This window comes from Oncorhynchus mykiss, chromosome 9 (assembly GCF_057628025.1).
Source record: "Oncorhynchus mykiss isolate SJ-2025 chromosome 9, ASM5762802v1, whole genome shotgun sequence".
Lineage (NCBI taxonomy): Eukaryota > Metazoa > Chordata > Actinopteri > Salmoniformes > Salmonidae > Oncorhynchus > Oncorhynchus mykiss.
Genome location: NC_143030.1, coordinates 25,314,826 through 25,337,107, shown reverse-complemented (window position 1 = coordinate 25,337,107; position 22,282 = coordinate 25,314,826). Strand labels below are relative to the sequence as shown.

The following is a 22,282-nucleotide window of genomic DNA, read 5'->3' as shown; positions in this document are numbered from 1 at the left end:
GTTGTGACTGGCTGGTTGATTTCATCATTCTGCTGAATCTTGAGAAACAATAATGAAACATCTGCTCTGTGCAGCTGACGTGCAGTCTTCAATGGAAAAATAAGTAAAGTGACAATAGAGTTAGATATTTTATCAAAATGTGTCTTCTGTCTAGTGTAAAGAGAACATCTGCATTGGAATGCTTATAAAAAAAAATATGTAAAAATCCAATTGGGCCAATTTCTGTATAATTGCGGAAAACAAGATGTAGCAATGATTTGCTCTTGTACAGAATTGTGAGAGCATTTAGCCTAAACATGTCATATGCTTTTTTTAAGGGGATAACTATTTCTTTATGGCTTTCAGATGGGCCTATAATCCATTCCAGCAATGGAGCTCATACTATTTCCCCAGTACTCTCCCTAGGGAGTATTCAAATAAACAACCATAGTTTACTAGAGAAAGTAGCCAGACTGACTTAACATGCTAATTTCTATTTAGATGCATCAATAAAGCAGTAAGAACTAGGTTCTAGCTCTCATCTTGACACAAAGCTACTTTTATCAGCAGTGCACGGTAATGGTTTCGGTCCTTGATGCCAGATTGAAATCTGGAATCATGACCATCCACGTGAACCTTTCATCCTGTTATGGCACGATGTCATTATATTTTGGCACTGAATCTATATAACAGCGTTTGTTGGATGATATACAGAAGGACCTTCTTTGATATGTCCTTTCAACACTACCATGGCCAGTGATATTATGTGATATTATTACAGACATTGTAACATCTGTGAAGACGCTATTGGAAATGAAAGTACATTTCTCATTGGATCCCATACATTGATCTACTTTGGCACCCAAGTCGGCCTTAACAGTTCAATGACATTTTCTTATCTGGTAGCAAAGAACATTTTCGAATTCAACTTCTCATAATCTTACCAGAGATGTTTTATCTGGGCCCGAACTTGATTTAGAAAGCTTTCTATTTCGTCATTCACAAAGTACTGTAGCAAGAGATCTGAACTTGGGTGTTACAATGGTGACCATGCAACTACATTCTTAGAAAAAAAACTAAAAGTTTTTTTCAGCTGATCCCATGGGAGAACCCTTTTTGGTTCCTTTTTATTTTGTACCCCTTTTTCTCCCCAATTGGTCGTCACAGTTTTGTCCCATCGCTGCAATTGCCGTACGGACTCGAAAGAGGCGAAGGTCGAGAGCCATGCATCCTCCAAAACATGACACTGCCAAGCCGTACTGCTTCTTGACACACTGCTCGCTTAACCCAGAAGCTAGTCGCACCAGTGTGTCGACAGGAAACATTGTGTAACTGGTGACTGTGTGAGCATGCATGCGCCCGACACGCCACAGGAGTCGCTAGAACGTGATGGGACAAGGACATCCCGGGCCAGCCAAACCCTCCCCTAACCCGGATGACGCTGGGCTAATTGTGCACTGCCTCAGCGGTCTCCCTGTCACAGCCGGCTGCAACACAGCCCGGGATCGAACCCGGTTCTGTGGTAATGCCTCAAGCACTGCGATGCAGTGCCTTAGACTGCTGCGACACTCGGGAGGCCAGGTTGAAACCTTTTGAGTTCCATGTGGAACCCTTTACACAGAGGATTCTACATGTAACCCAAAGGAGTTCTACCTGGAACCAAAAAGGGTTCTCCTACGGGGACAGCCGAAGAACCCTTTTGGAACCCTTTTTTCTAAGAGTGTGTTTTGTGTGTTATCAGATTATTTATTTGCCTATATGCTATACTGGTTTGTTTTCTGTCCTTTACAATTCATTGAAGAGTACCAATAAATAGCAAGCAATTGAATGAAACAAGTGCATCAAATATTTGCCCCTGACATTACAATTTCTAATGTGCATAGGACATACAGTGTATTCACACCCCTTTATTTTTTATACATTTTGTTGTGTTACAGCCAGAATGGATTAAATTGATATTTTGTGTCATGGGCCTACACACAATGCCCCATAATGTAAAAGTGGAATTATGTTCCTAGAAATTTCTAGAGATTAATTTAAAAGAAAAGCTGATATTTTTAATCAAGAAGTATTTTTTTTTATTTCACCTTTATTTAACCAGGTAGGCTAGTTGAGAATAAGTTCTCATTTACAACTGCGACCTGGCCAAGATAAAGCAAAGCAGTGCGACAAAAACAACAACACAGAGTTACACATGGAATAAACAAACGTACAGTCAATAACACAATAGACAAATATATGCACAGTGTGTGCAAATGTAGTAAGATTAGAAAGGTAAGGCAATAAATAGGCCATAGAGGTGAAATAATGACAATTTAACATTAACACTGGAGTGATAGAGTAGAGATACTGGGGTGCAAAATAGCAACAAAAAAAATAACAATATGGGGATAAGGTAGTTGGGTGTGTTATTTACAGATGGGCTGTGTACAGGTACAGTGACCGGTAAGCTGCTCTGACAGTTGATGCTTAAAGTTAGAGAGGGAGATATAAGTCTCCAGCTTCAGTGATATTTGCAATTCGTTCCAGTCATTGGCAGCAGAGGACTGAAAGGAAAGGCGGCCAAAGGAGGAGTTGACTTTGGCGATGACCAGTGAAATATACCTGCTGAAGCACGTGCTACGGGTGGATGTTGCTATGGTGACAAGTGAGCTGAGATAAGGTGGGGCTTTACCTCGCAAAGACTTAGATGACCTGGAGCCAGTGGGTTTGGAGATGAATATATAGCGAGGGCCAGCCAACGAATATGTAGCGAGGGACAGCCAACGAGAGCATACAGGTTGTAGTGGTGGGTAGTATATGGGGCCTTGGTGACAAAACGGATGGCACTGTGATAGACTACATCCAATTTGCTGATTAGAGTGTTGGAGGCTATTTTGTAAATGACATCGCCAAAGTCAAGGATCGTTAGGATGGTCAGTTTTACGAGGGTATGTTTGGCAGCATGAGTAAAGGAGGATTTGTTGCAAAATAGGAAGCCGATTCTAGATTTAATTTTGGATTGGAGATGCTTAATGTGAGTCTGGAAGGAGAGTTAACAGTCTAACCAGACACCTAGGTATTTGTAGTTGTCCACATATTGTCCACACAAAGTCAGAACCGTCCAGAGTAGTCATGCTAGTCGGGCGGGCGTGTGAGGGCAGCAATCGGTTGAAGTTGTAGTTTTACTAGCATTTAAAAGCAGTTGGAGGCCACGGAAGGAGTGTTGTATGGCATTGAGGCTCGTTTGGAGGTTTGACAACACACGCTAGGAGAGCTGGAGACACGTCGAAGCTACCGGGCCGGGGCTAGCAGATGGGTCTACGGTGACATCGCGATGGAGAAGCCTGTTGAAACCACCTCGGACGATTACGTCGGCAGACCAGTTGGAATGGATTGGCCGGGCTGGTGTCGGCAATAAAGGGTCCAGGCAAAAGAGGTATTGTAGCCCAAGAATGAACTGGTAAACATCTTCGGCTAGCCGGGAGATGGGCCTAGTTCGAGGCTAGCTCAAGGCTAGACTGGTGCTAGCTTCGGGACAGAGTCATTAGCCAGCAGTAGCCACTCGGTTGCAGCTAGGTAGCGTTTTCCATCACCAACAACAAAACGTAGAATTATGGAGTTTCTGGTGGAAGAATGGTGTTGCATCCCCCCAATAAAGTTCCAGATTGGTGAGTCTATGCCAAGGTGCATTGAAGCTGTTCTGGCGGCTCGTGGTGGCCCAACCATATATTAAGACACTATGTTGGTGTTTCCTTGATATTGTCAGTTACCTGTAGGGCGATCATAGGACCTTAGGATTATAATTAATTTAACGAGCTAACCATTGGACAGAAGGGAATCTTACAGACAGACTGTGCTTTTGAAAGGGCAATCTGGAATTTCTACATCCATTTTTGCTTGTTTATAAGACTGTTATAAGATTGTTTAGAAACAATCAAGAAAAACAATGTTATTGTAAACAAAGACTGTATAGTTTCAAAACATGCTTCAAACTATCATTTTTATCTCATTTATGGTCAGTCCTTGCTAAATCTATGAATTTGAGAGTGGCTACATTTATCCAGCACCATCCCTCAGCTGTTTACCAAAAAAATGGTGGAGTCTGCTTTGTTGTTTTTTGAATCCCAGATTGCCTCTTTAATGAGCAGTTCTCTCTCTGTGGGTCCAAGATGTTCTGGAAAATGGTTAAAGGCCTGGAGAAAAAACCCTCCTCACAGCTGCCCATGTCCCTTAAAGTTGAGGATGTGGTTGCTACTGTCAAGAAGCACATGGCTGAGCTCTTTAATCACCACATCATTAAGTCAGGATTCCTATTTGACTCAGCCATGCCTCCTTGCCCGTCCAACATTTCCTCATCTCCCACCCATTCTAATGTGACTAGCCCCAATGCTCCTCCCTCTTTTTCCCCTGCCCCGCTACAAAGTTTCTTCCTGCAGGCGGTCACTGAGTCTGAGGTTCTCAATGAGGTCCTTAAACTTGACCCCCAAAAAACATCTGGGTCAGATGGTTTAGACCCTTTCTTCTTTAAGGTTACTGCCCCTATAATTGCCAAGCCAATCTCCGACCTTTTTAAGCTGTCTCTCCTCTCTGGGGAGGTTCCCATTGCTTGGAAGGCAGCCACGGTTAGTCCGTTATTTAAAAGGGGAGATCAAGCTGATCCTAACTGTATTAGACCTATTTCTATTTTGCCCTGTTTTTCAAATGTGTTGGGAAAACTTGTCAATAATCAACTGACTGGCTTTCTTGATGTCTATAGTTTTCTCTGTGGTATGCAATCTGGTTTCCGCTCAGGTTATGGATGTGTCACTGCAATTTTAAAGGTCCTCAATGATGTCACCATTTCCCTTGATTCTAAGCAATGTTGTGCTGCTATATTTATTGACTTGGCCAAAGCTTTTGATACAGTAGATCATTCCATTCTTGTGGGCAGGCTAAGGAGTATTGGTGTCTCTGAGGGGTCTTTGGCCTGGTTTGCTAACTACCTCTCTCAAAGAGTACAGTGTATTAAGTCAGAATATCTGCTGTCTCAGCCACTGCCTGTCACGAAGGGTGTACCCTAAGGCGCGATGCTAGGCCCCACACTCTTCTCAATTTACATCAACAACATTGCTCAGGCATTAGGAAGCTCTCTCTTTTTTTCTCCCTCACTAGCTTTAAGCACAGCCCATCCAACTACACCATCCCCATACTGAATGTATTTATTTATCTTGCTCCTTTGCACCCCAGTATCTCTACTTGCACATTCATCTTCTGCACATCAATCACTCCAATGTCTAATTGGTATATTGTAATTACTCCGCCACCATGGCCTGTTTAATGCCTTACAGTCTTCAACTGTATTATTGACTGTATGTTTTGTTTATTCCATGTGTAACTCTGTGTTGTTGTATGTGGCGAACTGCTTTGCTTTATCTTGGCCAGGTCACAGTTGTAAATGAGAACTTGTTCTCAACTAGCCTACCTGTTTAAATAAAGGTGAAATAAAAATTTACAAATGTAAAAAATATTTTTTGCAAGTTGGGGAGGGTTCATTTCTAGCTCAAGTTGGGGAGCGAGGGTATCACACCTAGCTCGGCTGTTAAACAATTCTTTAGTAAAGGTTGAATAGTCTATTGTTCAGCTAATAGCCCATCCTGCTAGCTTGTGAAAAAATAATAATACTTTTCCCCCTTTCCACATGTTAAAGATTCCAATTGATGAAGTGTTTTTAGCCACCATCGGCCCCAACCACAATTAATGCATTTGGGCACAGTCGATAGCGTGCTGGACTTCAGGCTAGAATGTTGAGGGTTTGAAACCTGCTCCCTGCATTTTTCATAACATTATTATGCCGGTCTCAGAGCAAATAGCCTGGATTGTTACACGCCTCTGGTTCCTCCCTCTCTTCCATGCCTCATTCAGCACACTTCTGGGCTTGCTGGCAGGATGTACTGTTTTTTATTATGTATGTATGAATTACAAATCAGCCTTTACTTAAATCATGTTTCTAGTCTATTGCATAGTTTCAATGTGTAATCATTGATGTCCCAGGAGCAGGAGTGGTAAACACTGTTAAAGTCTATCATTTTAAAACATACATGCAGACACAGCATCATTCACAGAATGGAGTTTGATACACCTGGTATTGGATATGACAGAAAATAAACTTGCTAAATAGCGATTTTCGTTAACTTCATGACAATAATTATGCACAATCGCTTGTCTCTACATTAACTAACATTTTCCTCTCAATTGTACATTTTTTGCTTGACTCATTATGACGTTATAACTACAGTGGGGCAAAAAAGTATTTAGTCAGCCACCAATTGTGCAAGTTCTCCCACTTAAAAAGATGAGAGAGGCCTGTAATTTTCATCATAGGTACACTTCAACTATGACAGACAAAATTAGAAAAAAAATCCAGAAAATCACATTGTAGGATTTTTTATGAATTTATTTGCAAATTATGGTGGAAAATAAGTATTTGGTCAATAACAAAAGTTTATCTCAGTACTTTGTTATATACCCTTTATTGGCAATGACAGGGGTCAAACGTTTTCTGTAAGTCTTCACAAGGTTTTCACACACTGTTGCTGGTATTTTGGCCCATTCCTCCATGCAGATCTCCTCTAGAGCAGTGATGTTTTGGGGCTGTTGCTGGGCAACACAGCCTTTCAACTCCCTACAAAGATTTTCTATGGGGTTGAGATCTGGAGACCGGCTAGGCTACTCCAGGACCTTGAAATGCTTCTTACGAAGCCACTCCTTCGTTGCCTGGGTGGTGTGTTTGGGATCATTGTCATGCTGAAAGACCCAGCCACGTTTCATCTTCAATGCCCTTGCTGATGGAAGGAGGTTTTCACTCAAAATCTCATGATACATGGCCCCATTCATTCTTTCCTTTACACGGATCAGTTGTCCTGGTCCCTTTGCAGAAAAACAGCCCCAAAGCATGATGTTTACACCTCCATGCTTCACAGTAGGTATGGTGTTCTTTGAATGCAACTCAGCATTCTTTGTCCTCCAAACACAACGAGTTGAGTTTTTAGCAAAAAGTTATATTTTGGTTTCATCTGACCATATGACATTCTCCCAATCTTCTTCTGGATCATCCAAATGCTCTCTAGTAAACTTCAGACGGGCCTGGAGATGTACTGGCTTAAGCAGGGGGACACGTCTGGCACTGCAGGATTTGAGTCCCTCGCAGCGTAGTGTGTTACTAATGGTATGCTTTGTTACTTTGGTCCCAGCTCTCTGCAGGTCATTCACTAGGTCCCATCGTGTGGTTCTGGGATTTTTGCTCACCGTTCTTGTGATCATTTTGACCCCACGGGGTGAGATCTTGCGTGGAGCCCAAGATCGAGGGAGATTATCAGTGGTCTTGTATGTCGTCCATTTCCTAATAATTGCTCCCACAGTTGATTTCTTCAAACCAAGCTGCTTACCTATTGCAGATTCAGTCTTCCCAGCCTGGTGCAGGTCTACAATTTTGTTTCTGGTGTCCTTTGACATATCTTTGGTCTTGGCCATAGTGGAGTTTTGAGTGTGACTGTTTGAGGTTGTGGACAGGTGTCTTTTATACTGATAACAAGTTCAAACAGGTGCCATAAATACAGGTAACGAGTGGAAGACAGAGGAGCCTCTTAAAGAGGAAGATACAGGTCTGTGAGAGCCATAAATCTTGCTTGTTTGTAGGTGACCAAATACTTATTTTTCACCATAATTTGCAAATAAATTCATTAAAAATCCTACAATGTGATTTTCTGGATTTTTTTTCTCATTTTGTCTGTCATAGTTGAAGTGTACCTATGATGAAAATTACAGGCCTCTCTCATCTTTTTAAGTGGGAGAACTTGCGCAATTGGTGGCTGACTAAATACTTTTTTGCCCCACTGTATGTTTTGGCCGGGTATGGTTCTCAATCAGGGACAGCTGTCTATCGTTGTCTCTGATTGGGAACCATACTTGGGTACCCCTTTTCCCTCCTTTCAGTGTGGAAAGTTGTCTTTGTTTGTGGCCCATAGCCCTTAAGCTTCACGGTTGTTTTGTATTGTTTATTGTTTTGTCGGCGTAATTTGATATAAAAGGAATATGTACGCTCACCACGCTGTGCTTTGGTCCAGTTCTTTCGACGGCCGTGACAATAGCCTTATTTGGTAAAAGACCAAGTCCATTTTATGGAAAGAACAGCTCAAATAAGCAAAGAGAAATGACAGTCCATCATTACTTGAAGACAAGAAGGTCAGTAAATATGGAACATTTAAAGAATTTTGAAAGTTTCTTCAGGTGCAGTACGAAAAACCATCAAGCACTATGATGAAACTGGCTCTCATGAGGACAGCCACAGGAATGGAAGACCCAGAGTTACCTCTGCTGCAGAGGATAAGTTCATTAAAGTTACCAGCCTTAGAAATTGCTTTGGCCAAGAAACACGAGCAATGGACATTAGACAGGTGGAAATGTGTCCTTTGGTTTGTAGTCCATATTGGACATTTTTGGTTCCAACCGCCGTGTCTTTGTGAGACGTGGTGTGGGTGAACGATGATTTCCACATTTGTATTTATGTTTAACTCATTTTTGGTTACTACATGATTCCATGTGTGTTATTTCATAGTTTTGATGTCTTCACTATTATTCTACATTGTAGAAAATATTAAAGATAAAGAAAAACCCTTGAATGAGTAGGTGTGTCCAAACTTTTGACCGGTAGTGTATATCTTGAACAGCATTGATCACTTGCACTATGTACTATCAATGTAATATCAAATGCAATCCAAGTCCTTCGGTTCTGCTATTAGATAAAGCACAGTGAAAATACATTAAGTTGTTGTATAAATACAAAATATCTGACATTGTATTCCCATTTTAACTTTGTGGTGCTTTTAAATGGTTGAAAGTGCAGTAATAACATCTTAGATCTGGCCGTGTCCAAATACCCATACTTGCGTCCTTAATAGTAGGCCGTTGGAGTATGAGAAAAAAATATAGTTTAATTAATAGTATACGACATTTTGAAAATCAGGTAATAGCGGGAATCAATGCTATTGTTCATGATGCATTCTAAGTATGCAAAAATATAATTTTTTATGGTATGTGAATTTCTTAAAATCGAGTATGATTTAAATGCCAGGATGTTATACTCAATTCAGCTCTTCATCTATTAGAATTCAATGCACACTTGTCCACAATGCATTGGAAGAGGTGGGCTGTGAGGCCCTAGTTGTCTGCATGTAGCCAAACAACAAAACTGGGCTACTTAATAGGGAAGATGCCGAATAACGAAGCTTCTGCGGTGGTGTTCAAATGTAGGCTAAGTAGTTCAAACGATCACAAGTAGCCTAATGCATCGTTTGCTACATCTTTGAAAATCTGAAAAAAAAGTATTTTTTTACCCAAAGTGAATGACTGTTTTCTCATTGAAAAGTGATTCTTGTTCTCTTGGCCATCTTTTGATTTCTGAATGTGTCGGCACCGGGGACTCGGGATGTGGCTGTGTTATTGATGTTATGTTAATCAGGCCTTTTGACTTGAACACATGGATTGTTTTAGTTTTGTAGGCGTGGCTATCTATTGAATTATTTCATTTACTGATCAAGCCTTAGCAGTTATTCTGATCTCGTTCCCAGTCATCAGTGCTTTAGTTTATTATGTTGCTGTCCAGTGGTTCTGAATTTCTGATGCACCCGACTGTCCACGCTTTTCTGTGCAATAGGCTTTTGATTTGAACATTTGAAAAGTTTTGGTGTGGGCTATTTGATTACATTTATACTGCATATGTTACAGCACTTTTGTTTCACTAATATCTTGAAATGGAACCAAATTATCTATTTTGGTCTTCAGTCCTTTTTAAATAAGACATATGGGCTATCTCAACTACGGTATAGGTCGAATGTGATAGTCTGTCTATAACGCCATTTCTATTCTATTCAGAGTTTAGAGATCAAATTGGAAATTAGCTTTTATCAGGCTGGTTAATCCGATGCAGGTCTGTTGAATTTGGAAAAATCCACCCGCACTCGGCCCCGCCCCACCTACTCAGACAGTTAGGAGCTGCTACTGCATTGTGGCTGTGGCATACTGCATACTTTTTACTAAACTGTACGGGCTAAATAGTATGTGAAGATGAATACATTTTATGCAGTTTAAGTATATAGTACGCTAATAGTATAGGTATTTGGACACGGCCTTTGTTTTTCCATTGGAATTTGGTTGTAATTTTAGATGGCCATGGTTGAAAGCATAGTGATAACACATTGGGAAACTTCTTGCTGTCCTTTCTGAGTGGGTGAATGAAGGTTGAAATCTCATTGATCAACATCTCAACCAAATATTGCCCGAATTGAAATGATGCGGTGTGCCCAGTTGGTTGCCGCCACAGCCTTTTTCAGTGACAATAGGTTTGTGGCGTCCGCCCTCCATTTACATCCAGGTGTTTAGAGACACAGATAGCTAATTAGCGCAGGTAGTCGACTCTGTCTTCCGTAAACAAGCGCTGTAACATAGAAATATGGCCATGTGGGAACCCTAACCCTATGTAGTTGAAAATGATTCAACTACATGTGGGAAAACCCTGCTGGGACGGAAGGCTGCTCGATCAGCCTCCTCAAATCAGCAATCACCAGTCAATCACGCGCACCTTCTACTTCTTCTTCTTTGGGATTGGGTTTTAAGGTGCATATACCGCCACCTACTGCACTGGAGTGTGAGGCCAGACATGGCCGACCTACATAAACTTCTTTTAATACAAAATTGTGAAAAAAGAAAATGACCCTGCCGACTACTAGCCCTCATTAAAAAACCCACCACCCCATTCCACTATTTAACTGTATCTAATGCTACACCAGGCCAATGGTCTTGGAGGACAGAACACTCCCACTCAACACCCCCTGCAAATCTTCTACCACAACCTCTATTTTCAGTTGACAACCGTGGCTATGAATGCTAAGAAACCCACCTTACTGAAGCACATGTTCTTCCCATCCATCTCTATTGGTCTCTGCCTACTCACAGACATCATCTCTGGATCCCTCACCCTCACATCTTCCTCTACCACACTCATCACTGCTTCAGCATACAACACTTTCTGTACTACTCTGACCCTGACAACCTTAACCTGCCTTTTTCTCACCGGACACCTCTTTCCTCCAGCCCCATGAACACCCCCACAGCTAACACACAAAACTTGCTCCACCGAAACTACACATTCCTTTGTCTCATGCCCTTCTGCACACTTCTGACATCTAGGAATCTCCCTCCTACACACTGCTGCAACATGACCATAACTTCACCACAATCTCCACCAGGCCTGCGTAGCACCTAACGACTGGCGTCACATTCACAAGGAATCTTCTATTTCAACAGATCCTCCTCAACACTTAATGCCACCTCTGTTATTACTCCTTTCAAAGGCGCCTTTCTCCGAAGAGCAAAGCAAGTCACAGTTCTTGTTCCTAGTCGCGTGGTCCAGAGCGCCCGCTCCCTCTGGACAGAAGAAACACAATAAATCATCACGAATCCACTTCGAGTTACTTTCACCAACTCAACAGTCCCCAACCTCTTCTCCACCCAACCTGACACCACATATGGATCAGCCAGAATACAAAGATCCATTCTCTCCACAAATCTCACTCACACTGGGACAGAATCATCCTAGTCATCATCGGGACGAGGCTCGGGACGAGGAACTCTGCGGTTCATCTCGGAGCTACTGGAGCATGTATCCCTCTTTTTGCACCTGACGCCAACCTTCCTCACCACACTGCTTCCCTCTACACTCGGTGGTCACCACTGCACCTGCCGTTGCATTTAATTCGTCCGCACTCTCATCATGTTCAGTTTCCTTCTGGTGCTCTTCCAAAGGTTTTGTGAAATCCCCCTCTCTATAGTTACTCATAAGATGTTCCACTTTCCTCCTTTTTGTCCTGTCTACCATCTTACAGCAACAAAGTAATTTGGTTCACACCACTCCATTCACACCACTCCAGCACTACTTGTTAATCCACTCCGAGTATCTGCTAAAGCTGCTGCTGCCCCTAGGGGTGGGAAATGAACTCTAGTGGAAATGAGATGTCCAGCTATAGCCTAACCCTATATCTATTACTAACAATACAGGCAATTCTCAGCTGGCATGACATGATAACCCAACTTATAAAACCTGAGGTGCGTTCAGTGCGGAACGGTTTGTTCTGAATGACACGTTCCTCCAAAACGTTCTTGAACAGACTTCGAGGTACATTTGCTCACGTTTGGTGGGTGTGGCTTGAAGCAATGAGTGACATATTTAAAAGGTAGAGGGCATGCTGACAGCGTTCCCCAACCTCCCTATTTTTCAACTGGTTGTTCAGTACAGCACCGTTAGCATTCAATTGAACGTTCCAGACCGTAAAAGCGTACTGAACGCAGCCATGGCCATCACAAGCTTAGTATAGTGTGTCTAGGATTACAATTTCAATTGTCTCTCTTGTTCCTTCCCTCCAATTTCCAACAGTGGTCATTGGTAGATGTACAGTTGAGGCCCAGGTTTCAGCTGATGTGTCAATGACAGAGTTAATTGCACTATGAAAATCCATTATGGCATGATGAAGCCCCATTTTTCTTTTGGCAGGAGAACTATGGATTTCATTAATGACACTGCCAGCAAGAGGCAAAATGGCCTCATCAGTCTTTCAAAGTCAATTTGAAATGGAGGGAAAAAAGTGAGACCATGGTGCATAACACAGACATTGTTTAATAGAATTCATTTATAACAAATGGAACTTGTGTCAGCAAATAACTGATTTTCATACAGACTTATTTCGCCACCAATGTAACCTAAGTAAGAAAATAAAAAGCACTCCTTTCATTCAGAAAAAAAAAACAATTTACGCTTACAACTAACCAGAGGTAATTGTATGATTCTTTTAACAAGCCATTTTTTTGTTTACAATTTCATTAATTAATTTCAGTCTATGCATCCAGACGAGCGATAGATAGAGAGCAGAGAGAACACAACGTTTATTTCTGTAATGACACTCCAAGCTTGAATGGCGAAGCCACGTTAGTTAATAACAGATGGTTGGGACAAATTTAGGAAAGTCATCTTCTGGAGTAACCATGGCACCAGAATGGATGCTCTTTTTGCCACAAACTTTCTTTTTTGTCTTTTTCAAAGTTGATACCTTTTTTGTGTTATTTACATACACACAACGTGAACGTTGAAGGAGATTCTTACAGATGGGTTCAAGTAATATATTATTGGGTTCAGAATCAATAGGGCAGTGCATAGTATAAAGAGATATAGAAAGTGCAATTCTTCCTACTAGGCCTGCTGCGGCCATTTTGCAATGTTTCACCATGCATAATGGGAAATCAAAAGATCAAGATAGGAAAATAAAATGAATGTTGTGGATCAATTAATGTACAAAGACTGCTGAACTAGGTACATAAAATGTGGCATCGAGGTTAAATAATAAAAGCACTTTTATAATGTTTTATTATATATACATACACTACTGTTCAAAAGTTTGGGGTCACCTAGAAATGTCCTTGTTTTTGAAAGAAAAGCCCATTTTAGAATAACATCAAATTGATTAGAAATACAGTGTAGACATTGTTAATGTTGTAAATGACTTTTGTAGCTGGAAATGGCTGATGTTTAATGGAATATCTACATAGGTGTACAGAGGCCCATTATCAGCAACCATCACTCCTGTATTCCAATGGCACATTGTGTTAGCTAATCCAAGTTTATCATTTTAAAAGGCTAATTGATCATTAGAAAACCCTTTTGCAATTATGTTAGCAAGCTGAAAACCGTTGTCCTGATTAAAGAAGCAATAAAACTGGGCTTCTTTAGACTAGTTGAGTATCTGGAGCATCAGTATTTGTGGGTTCGATTACAGGCTCAAAATTGCCAGAAACAAAGACCTTTCTTCTGAAACTCGTCAGTCTGTTCTTGTTCTGAGAAATGAAGGCTATTCCATGCGAGAAATTGCCAAGAAACTGAAGATCTCGTACAACGCTGTGTACTACTCCCTTCACAGAACAGCGCAAACTGGCTCTAACCAGAATAGAAAGAGGAGAGGGAGGCCCCCGGTGCACAACAGAGCAAGAGGACAAGTACATTAGAATGTCTAGTTTGAGAAACAGACACCTCACAAGTCCTCAACTGGCAGCTTCATTAAATATAACCCGCGAAAAACCAGTCTCTTCTGTCCAGTGTCTGTGTTCTTTTGCCCAGTTTAATATTTTCTTTTTATTGGCGAGTCTGAAATATAAAAAAATATTTGCAACTCTGCCTAGAAGGCATTCCGGATGCCTCTTCACTGTTGACGTTGGTTAGAGCCAGTCAATTTTATGTTATTTTACTGGACAAAAAATGTGCTTTTCTTTCAAAAACAAGGACATTTCAAAGTGACCCCAAACTTTTGAAAGGTAGTGTATATATATAAAGCAACAGATCCAAAAAATTTAACAATTTAGCTACATGAAATAAAAAGGGAAAGAAAGCACCTGGAATGCACATCCACAAAGCCATCAAAGAGGGTCAAATAAAAGAGGGGTCCAAAATATTTTGTGTCCTTCCCCCCCGAAAACTGTAGAAGTAAGTCCTCCACGATAGCAGACGTAACACACATTTAAGGATTGTCAGAGTTGTAACACTAACCTGTTCCAACAGTTTGTATCTTTCCGCAACTGTTTATAACTGCAAATAAATGTATCAGTTGAATACTTTCAAGCCTAAGGCATAGTGAAGGGATCCTTTGGCTGAGTGTCTATACACTTCGTCTATACAAGGAGTGTCAAACATGCGGACCTATTTGAACAGTCAGGAAAGCTCATTGACTCCGCAAATATTCTCATGATCTTTCCCATGGTCTTTGTTGACAACAGGCATGTAGCATTGACTCATTAAAAGTCTTAATAAACTGAATAGTCCTAGTTAGTTGCAAATGCACATCGACTTTCTGCGAAGGTATCAGTGAACGACATGGGAGTCTTCGATGTTTTATTATTTTTACTAAGCCACATTAAGGCAACAGAAAATGAAAATAGGGCCTTGCCATGTACGTATTTGCATATATAATTTCATATTATGTGACAAATGAATACTTAAGGTAAAAATGTAATATACAGTTTGTTATATGTTCTATATGCACGGACTTCTCAAAGAATACAATAATGTGTTAAATGAACGTTATAAAAAACAGGTATAAATATAAGGCACTCTAAATGCTAAATGAAAACATGTTATGCCATTGAGCGTTTGAAAACCTCAAGATGAAAGTTACATCTATGTACCTTGCCCTATTGTATGGAGCAATGACTTAGTCTAAGGGACCCCCTGCTCTGCTATGGAACTACAGACTGTCTGAGCGTATCTATATACACTGGTGATACGTGACGTTCCCAACAAGCCTCACCACGGGAACAACATTGTCATGATGTCTAACAAAGTATCCACATGAACCCTATCTATAATACACCTATTTATTGCACAAGAAAATATGCACTGAATCAGAATGCGTTTTTGTCCTACTGATGTGCATTCCAGTGAAAAATATCTTAATTTCCCCCAAAGTATAGAAATCTCATTGTATAAGCTTTCATATACAATCCTTTCCTTTCATATATAGCCATAAATGATATACTTTATTTCAATATACATATGTTATAGGTTATGCAAATGTATTAATCATATATAATGTATATATCTGTCATCTTATATAACATAAATATGTATATATCATTTCATGTATTTTATCCATCAGGTGCTCATCTTTTACCATCATTCTAACATGGAAGAACTAAGATAATCGGTAGCAGCAACTTCATACTTTGCTCATCCCTGTTGATTCCACAAAGCCCCAGTTTATTACATGGGTGTAAGTAGGTTATTGTGTATGTGATCATGGACAAATAAGACAAAACTAAAAAACAAAACTAAAAACCCTGTAACAAAGTCAACATTTGGTAGTGTGAATACAGGACTGCACAAAGTGCGAGAAACAATCATAAAGAAAAATTAGCAAGAAAACCGGAAAGAGCGAAGACTTTCTCTGCATGATGGTGCATACATTAGAAAAGTTCTACAGCTTTCAAAAATACAACTCGGAAGGAAAAAAATGAACGATTACGCAAGTACTTTGTTTGATTCACTTTGTCGAGTGATTGTTTTGTTAAAAAAAGGAAATCAAATTTCACATGGTTCAAAATTAAGCACATCTCAGCTGTATAGTAAAAAATGAAATCAATAGGTTTTTATTTGTTTCATATATCTTTAAACATTCCCACTACCCCCCCAATTGTTTAAATGATGAATGTTGTGACAGGAAACTGGGTATATTATTAATTATTACTTTAGCTGTGTCCTGTTTTTCATATTGGACCAAGCACTGGTGTCTTCTTTTTTGATGGGTAGTTGTCTCTGCGTAGTTTGATTGTGGAACAGAAATGTCTCTTTACAATGTGCATTGAGTTTTAAGCCATTCTCTGTGCCTCCATTTGCCTCTCCTATGGTTTGTAATATGATGCATTACTTGTCGATGTAATAGTACCTTCTGTTATTTTTTTGTTTATGTTTCTTTCAGTTATTTGAACCCAAGACGAATCCTTGAAGCAACAGAAGAATAAAAAATATTCCATAAGATGCTTCAACAGTCAGGATTCCCTCTCTCTTTCCCACGCCAGGGTGAGTTCCATGGGTTTTGGGAAACACTTGGTCCTCCAGGAATCATCTTTATAAATTTTTTGACATTTTTGTGTCTCACATCCAACACTTAATTGAGTCTTTAGCTAGGAGTTAAGAAGTACTTTCTCAAACAGGAAATTATGGCTCAGAAGAGAGGCTCGCTGGGGTTGTCCAAGGGCCTTCTGCTTTTCCTCCGGGACAGGGACTCTTACGTAGCATAGTGATCAAAGCTCCCAAGGTATTCCAAGCCAGCTCTGTAACAGAACTGGTATTGATCCTGAGGAGAAAGGAGAGAAAGAAAATTTGACATTAGTTCAAACTGTTCGTCACTATTTTCCAACCAGGTACTATTTATTTTTCTGTCTGTCTAGTGCTCTTTTCTTTTTTGTCTCTCTTTAGTTTCACTGGCCTCTATCATTCTCTTTTTCTCTGTCTGCAACTGTCACATTTTGATTTGCTGCTGCTCTGAAATTTGATAAATAAGCTTAGAAAAAAACTTACTTGAATCACCACAGAGTAGAAGATTCCTGCTTTTAAAGGAAAATCCCACCCAAAAACTATATTTTGGTATTTTTTTCATTAGTCCATTGTTGACATAGTCCCATTTTCTTTGCTCGTAGGGAATCAAGTTTTCAACATATGTAACTTTCAAAATACAGAAAACATCCCATATAATGCTGTGTTTTGCTACCTCCCTAACAGTTATGTTACAGCTTTATTCTAAAATGGATTAAATAAAATAAAAACTCAGCAATCTACACATAATACTCCATAATGATAAAGCGAAAACAGTTTTAGACATTTTAGCAAATGTATAAAACAGAACAAAACATATTTATATATATACACAAAATACCCCATAGTGACAAAGTGAAAACAGTTTTAGAAAATTGCGCAAATATATTTGAAGTAAAAACAGAAATACCTTATTCACATAAGTATTCAGACACTTTGCTATGAGACTCGAAATTGAGCTCAGGAGCATCCTGTTTCCATTGATCATCCTTGAGATGTTTCTACAAATTGATTGGAGTCCACTTGTGGTAAATTAAAATGATTGGATCGTAGAGCTCCGAGACAGGATTGTGTTGATGCACAGATCTGGGGAAGGGTGCCAAAACATTTCTGCAGTATTGAAGGTCCCCAAGAACACAGTGGCATCCATCATTCTTAAATAGAAGAAGTTTGGAAAAACCAAGCCTCTTCTGGAGTTGGCCGCCTGGCCAAACTGAGCAATCGGCGGAGAAGGGGCTTTGGTCAGGGAGGTGACCAAGACCCCAATGGTCACCTTGACAGAACTCTAGAGTTCCTCTGTGGAGATGGGAGAAACTTCCAGATGGACAACCATCTGTGCAGCACTCCACCAATCAGGCCTTTCTGGTAGAGTGGCCAGACGGAAGCCACTCCTCAGTAAAAGGCACCTAAAGACTGTCAGACCATGAGAAACAAGATTCTCTGGTCTGATGAAACCAAGATTAAACTTTTTGGCCTGAATGCCAAGCATCACATCTGGAGGAAACCTGGCACCATCCCTAGGGTGAAGCATAGTGGTTGCAGCATCATGCTGTAGGGATGTTTTTCAGCGGCAAGGATTGGGAGACTGGTCAGGATCGAGGGAAAGAGCAAAGTACAGAGAGATCCGTGAGGAAAACCTGCTCCAGAGCGCTCAGGACCTCAGACTAGGGCGAGGGTTCACCTCCCAACAGGACGAGAGTTCACCTTCTAACAGGACAACGGCCGTAGGCAAACAGCCAAGACGACGCAGGAGTGGCTTCAGGACAGGTCTCTGAATGTCCTTGAGTGGCCATGCCAGAGCCCGGACTTGAACCGTATCGAACATCTCTGGAGAGACCTGAAAATAGCTGTGCAACAACGCTCCCCATTCAACCTGACAGAGCTTGGGAGGATCTGCAGAGAATGAGAAAAACTCCCCAAATACAGGTGTGCCAAGCATGTAGTGTCACACCCAAGAAGACTCGATGCTGTAATTGCTGCCAAAGGTGCTTCAGCAAAATACTGGGTAAAGGGTCTGAATACGTATGTAAATGTGATATCAGTTTTTTATTTGTAATACAATGTTTAAAAACGTATTTTTGCTTTGTCATCATGGGGTATTGTGTGTAGATTGTTGAGGGGAAAAAACAATGTAATATATTTTAGAATAAGGCTGTAACGCAACAAAATGTGGAAAAAGTCAAGGAGTCTGAATACTTTCCGAAGGCACTGTATATAGTGTGGCAGCTAGGTTGGTCGGTTATGTATCATGCTTGGTCGACCTCCATAAGGTGAGAGGTGTGGAGAGTACAGTATACAGGGCATCTCACCTCTGTCTGCACCATGGCCGGTCTCTGTGTCCGGAGCATTTTCACCGTCTGGAAAATATCCACCACGCCCTCGTACCTCATCCGCTCTAATACGATGCTGAGGGTGATGAAGACTCCGGTCCTACCCACGCCCGCACTGCGAGAAAGATGATCAATCACTAAATAAACAGTCTGAGAACCTCCAAGCTGTTGACAACAAGACCTGACAAAACCACACGTGACCGGAAAAAAACAGACATGACCAGACAAAACAACACAGTCAAAACTAGACTGTTGTTATCTGTCTTTGTTCTCTAGACTGTTTATATTTATTTATTTATATATTTATTTCCCCCACCTGCCATGGTATGTCAGAGGACTCTGCTGTGGGGTGTCTGGGAGCTAATTTAATATCTGGATAGATCTTTGATCTTATCTTTTATCCTAGTAGGATCAAAGTAAAGCATCACTATTTCCGCTGCAAGTCGAGCTAAATCTTTTAAATACCATTAAATCTTGTGGTCTTTTATTTTACTTGCTTACCATCTGTGTATGATATAAAACTCAGTTGAACATAAAATATTATCCTTACCTACAATGGACTGAGATAGGCCCATCTTGACCAAACTGTTCTTTTGTTTTATGCACTTGGCCGATAAAATCGATGAAGCCCTCTCCCGATTTTGGCACTCCTTGCTCGGGCCAGTCTGTAAACTGAAACTGCCTGACCGTCCGAGACTGTCCGTCCTGGAAAATAGGGAGAGAGAATACAGTGTGCACACTTGAATGGAACGGCACACCAAAGATATGGAAAAATGACAAAGTGCAAGTGATGAAGTCAAGGCAACCCGTCTAATGCACTTGACAAACAGGCCAAGTCGGAAGATATTGAAGGAAAAAAAGGAAAACTGACATATCTCAATATGTCTCAGTAATGACACAGGCTTGTGTGTGCGTTTCTATTGAAGATACCAGTTGTTAGCAAATCAGGGTGCACAGAGGCGCACAGTTTTAAGCACCAGACAGGCGTTTGTTACTAAAGATATGTCATTTTCACCTGAATGTATTAATATATGAATACTAAAGACACTAAGTCCTTTGATGTGCCTGTGTTCGGCAGGCTCTTGAAATGACGTCTTTGAGGGTGTGCATTACTTAAGTGATATTGTATCCCCTTGATAAGGGGAAGTAATCCTATTCAGGTCCCAGTATAACACACACTACAAAGGAGAAGCCTGCACCATTTATCAGTGTAAGCCTTTGATGGAATTAAAAACTCCCAGCGGCTCAAGGCTGCCAGAAGCAGTATTTGTTTTTACACCATTGACACATGTCATAATTCCCTCATATATTTGTGCATATATTCCTTTTAAATCATCAAGTTTGGTGATTCTTGGGCACAGATGCTGGCTTTAAGACTACTGCACAGTAAAAAAAAAAAAAAACAGTAGGAGTCAGCCAACTGATGCTGTCAACAATGTATCAATCTGAACTGTTAAAATCAAATGGCTCCAAAAATGTTGTCTCTGTTTTTATCATCAAACAGAGACACAGTTGTTCAAAGACAAAGACTTCAAAGTAGACAGATTTTCCGTTTGACCAAACTCCACACTGTAAACAACGAATCTGATATATTTGGACAAAAAGTACAAAGTCGGGAACGCTTTCTAGCACTGTCAAATCTCAATGACTGTTTAGACAGTAAATGAGGGCTGTATTACAGTAGAGCACTTACCCTGGCGTCAGTCACTTTGAACTCTCTCAGGATGTACTGGGGCATGTTGTACTCAGCCATGGGGTCCACCACAAAGTACTGGTATCTGGCCGACCTCTCTGCTGGCCAATACTGGTGGCATTTTTCCTGCAGCGGGGGAAAAACAACAGAAACAAACTCCATGAGCGATATACTACCTTGTACGGTACACTGAAACTCCAGCAGAGTGCCTGGATATCTTACAGATTGTGGTTGCACGTGGCATTGTTGGTCTGAATTCAATTTATTTTGCATAGTTCAAGAACTACATAGAAAGGAGAAGTTGAAGTAGCAAAATTGTGATATGTATTGTTAAAGAAACAGCAACATTTGATTAGCACAGGAAACAGAGTGCACAGAGACAACATCATTTTGCATAACATACCCTGCCCATTTCTCTGAGCTTCGTTAGCATGACCACGATTGTGGAGTTGTGTTCCCAGAGCATCCTCCAGAAGTCCTCCGTGGTCTCTGCTAGAGGACCTTGTGTGGCAATATAGGCTTTCTGTTGCCTGTGGAGATAAAACAATATGCTCTCTTGAGTAACACAGAATACATGGTAAAAGTGGACTACCATTTGAGTCCTTTATTCAACTATCTTGGTCAACAGAGATGAAAGCTCACCTGTATCCATCAATGAAACTGGCATTGATGTAGTCGGAGCCCTCCACCCCTCGGATTGGCTGAAGACACACTCGTGTGGACTCGTATGGCATTATGTTCACAAGGCGGTTCTTGAACTTGTTGCAGGGGAGATTGGCACTGATGAATCGCGACGTATGGGCTTTAGTGTTGGCTAAACGCTACAGAGAGGTAGATAAGAAGCACCGCGGTTATGTGAATGCTGGCGAACGCAGCTCTCTTCGATTTATTTCCCCAGTGCCTGGCTTGTGGTTGACATAAAAAACAGGGGGTTTGTTTAATATAAAGACGTGAACGTTATTAATAATCACATGCTACCAAAGTGAGGGGAGGCCTTAGGAAGATCATGGGTTCTCGGAAAAAGGCTACGCTGTTTACTGCATCTACAGTACTTACATATTTAATGTTTACATTAAGTGTGTAAGGGGAACCAAGTGGATTACTGTTGCGCTCAGATTTGCAGTGAGGGGCAACATGTTTTATTTTGTGATGAACATGAAAATGGATGCTGCGGCAAGCCCGACGTGGACAGGGCCAGGGGTAACCTGTTTCACATCTCTTAGGGGTATCACCATTCATCATTGGCCAAGGGAAGTAGGTGCGTGACAAGCAAGGCAAACAAGCTTTACATACAGCACATATAACACACTGCAGATTGGCTGACTATGACGGGTGGGTGGGTTGGTAGTGGAGCCCGCTCATTGTAAATGCAGGGTGTATGTTCTAAGCCCCCTCTGGCAACTGTCCTAGTCATGGGGGAAAACCTGTGTTTGACATTTTGCTGTAAAACTACCCCTCTTATAACCATAAGGGTGGAACGGAAAGGGGAAAGGGGTAACCAAAGGGGGGGACTTAACCCAAGTCGGGTTACAAAAGGAAGGCAACTAACTGGAATGGGGGAAACCACAGGCCCCACGCTGTCTCGCTGGGCTAATGGGAATTGGAAAAGTGTCTGTGAGTGGTGGTACTGAGATT

At 41.0% G+C, this 22,282-nt stretch overlaps 1 protein-coding gene across 22 annotated transcripts in view; it reads right to left on the bottom strand.

The window, feature by feature from the left end:
* Window positions 1-12,647: 12,647 nt before the first annotated feature.
* LOC110531736 (receptor-type tyrosine-protein phosphatase delta) overlaps window positions 12,648-22,282 on the bottom strand; it is a 614,032-nt gene continuing 604,397 nt past the window's right edge. For 21 of the 22 annotated variants that reach the window (XM_090183809.1, XM_090183811.1, XM_090183808.1 and 18 more), the window contains 6 exons: window positions 21,290-21,468; window positions 21,051-21,177; window positions 20,648-20,773; window positions 19,505-19,659; window positions 18,934-19,069; window positions 12,648-16,886 (listed from right to left, as the gene is read on the bottom strand). In XM_090183809.1, coding sequence (XP_090039935.1) covers window positions 16,818-16,886; window positions 18,934-19,069; window positions 19,505-19,659; window positions 20,648-20,773; window positions 21,051-21,177; window positions 21,290-21,468 — 792 coding nt within the window. In that variant the 3' untranslated portion in view covers window positions 12,648-16,817. The remainder of the gene's footprint in view (window positions 16,887-18,933; window positions 19,070-19,504; window positions 19,660-20,647; window positions 20,774-21,050; window positions 21,178-21,289; window positions 21,469-22,282) is intronic. The other variant, XM_036987572.2, reaches the window with a different exon arrangement.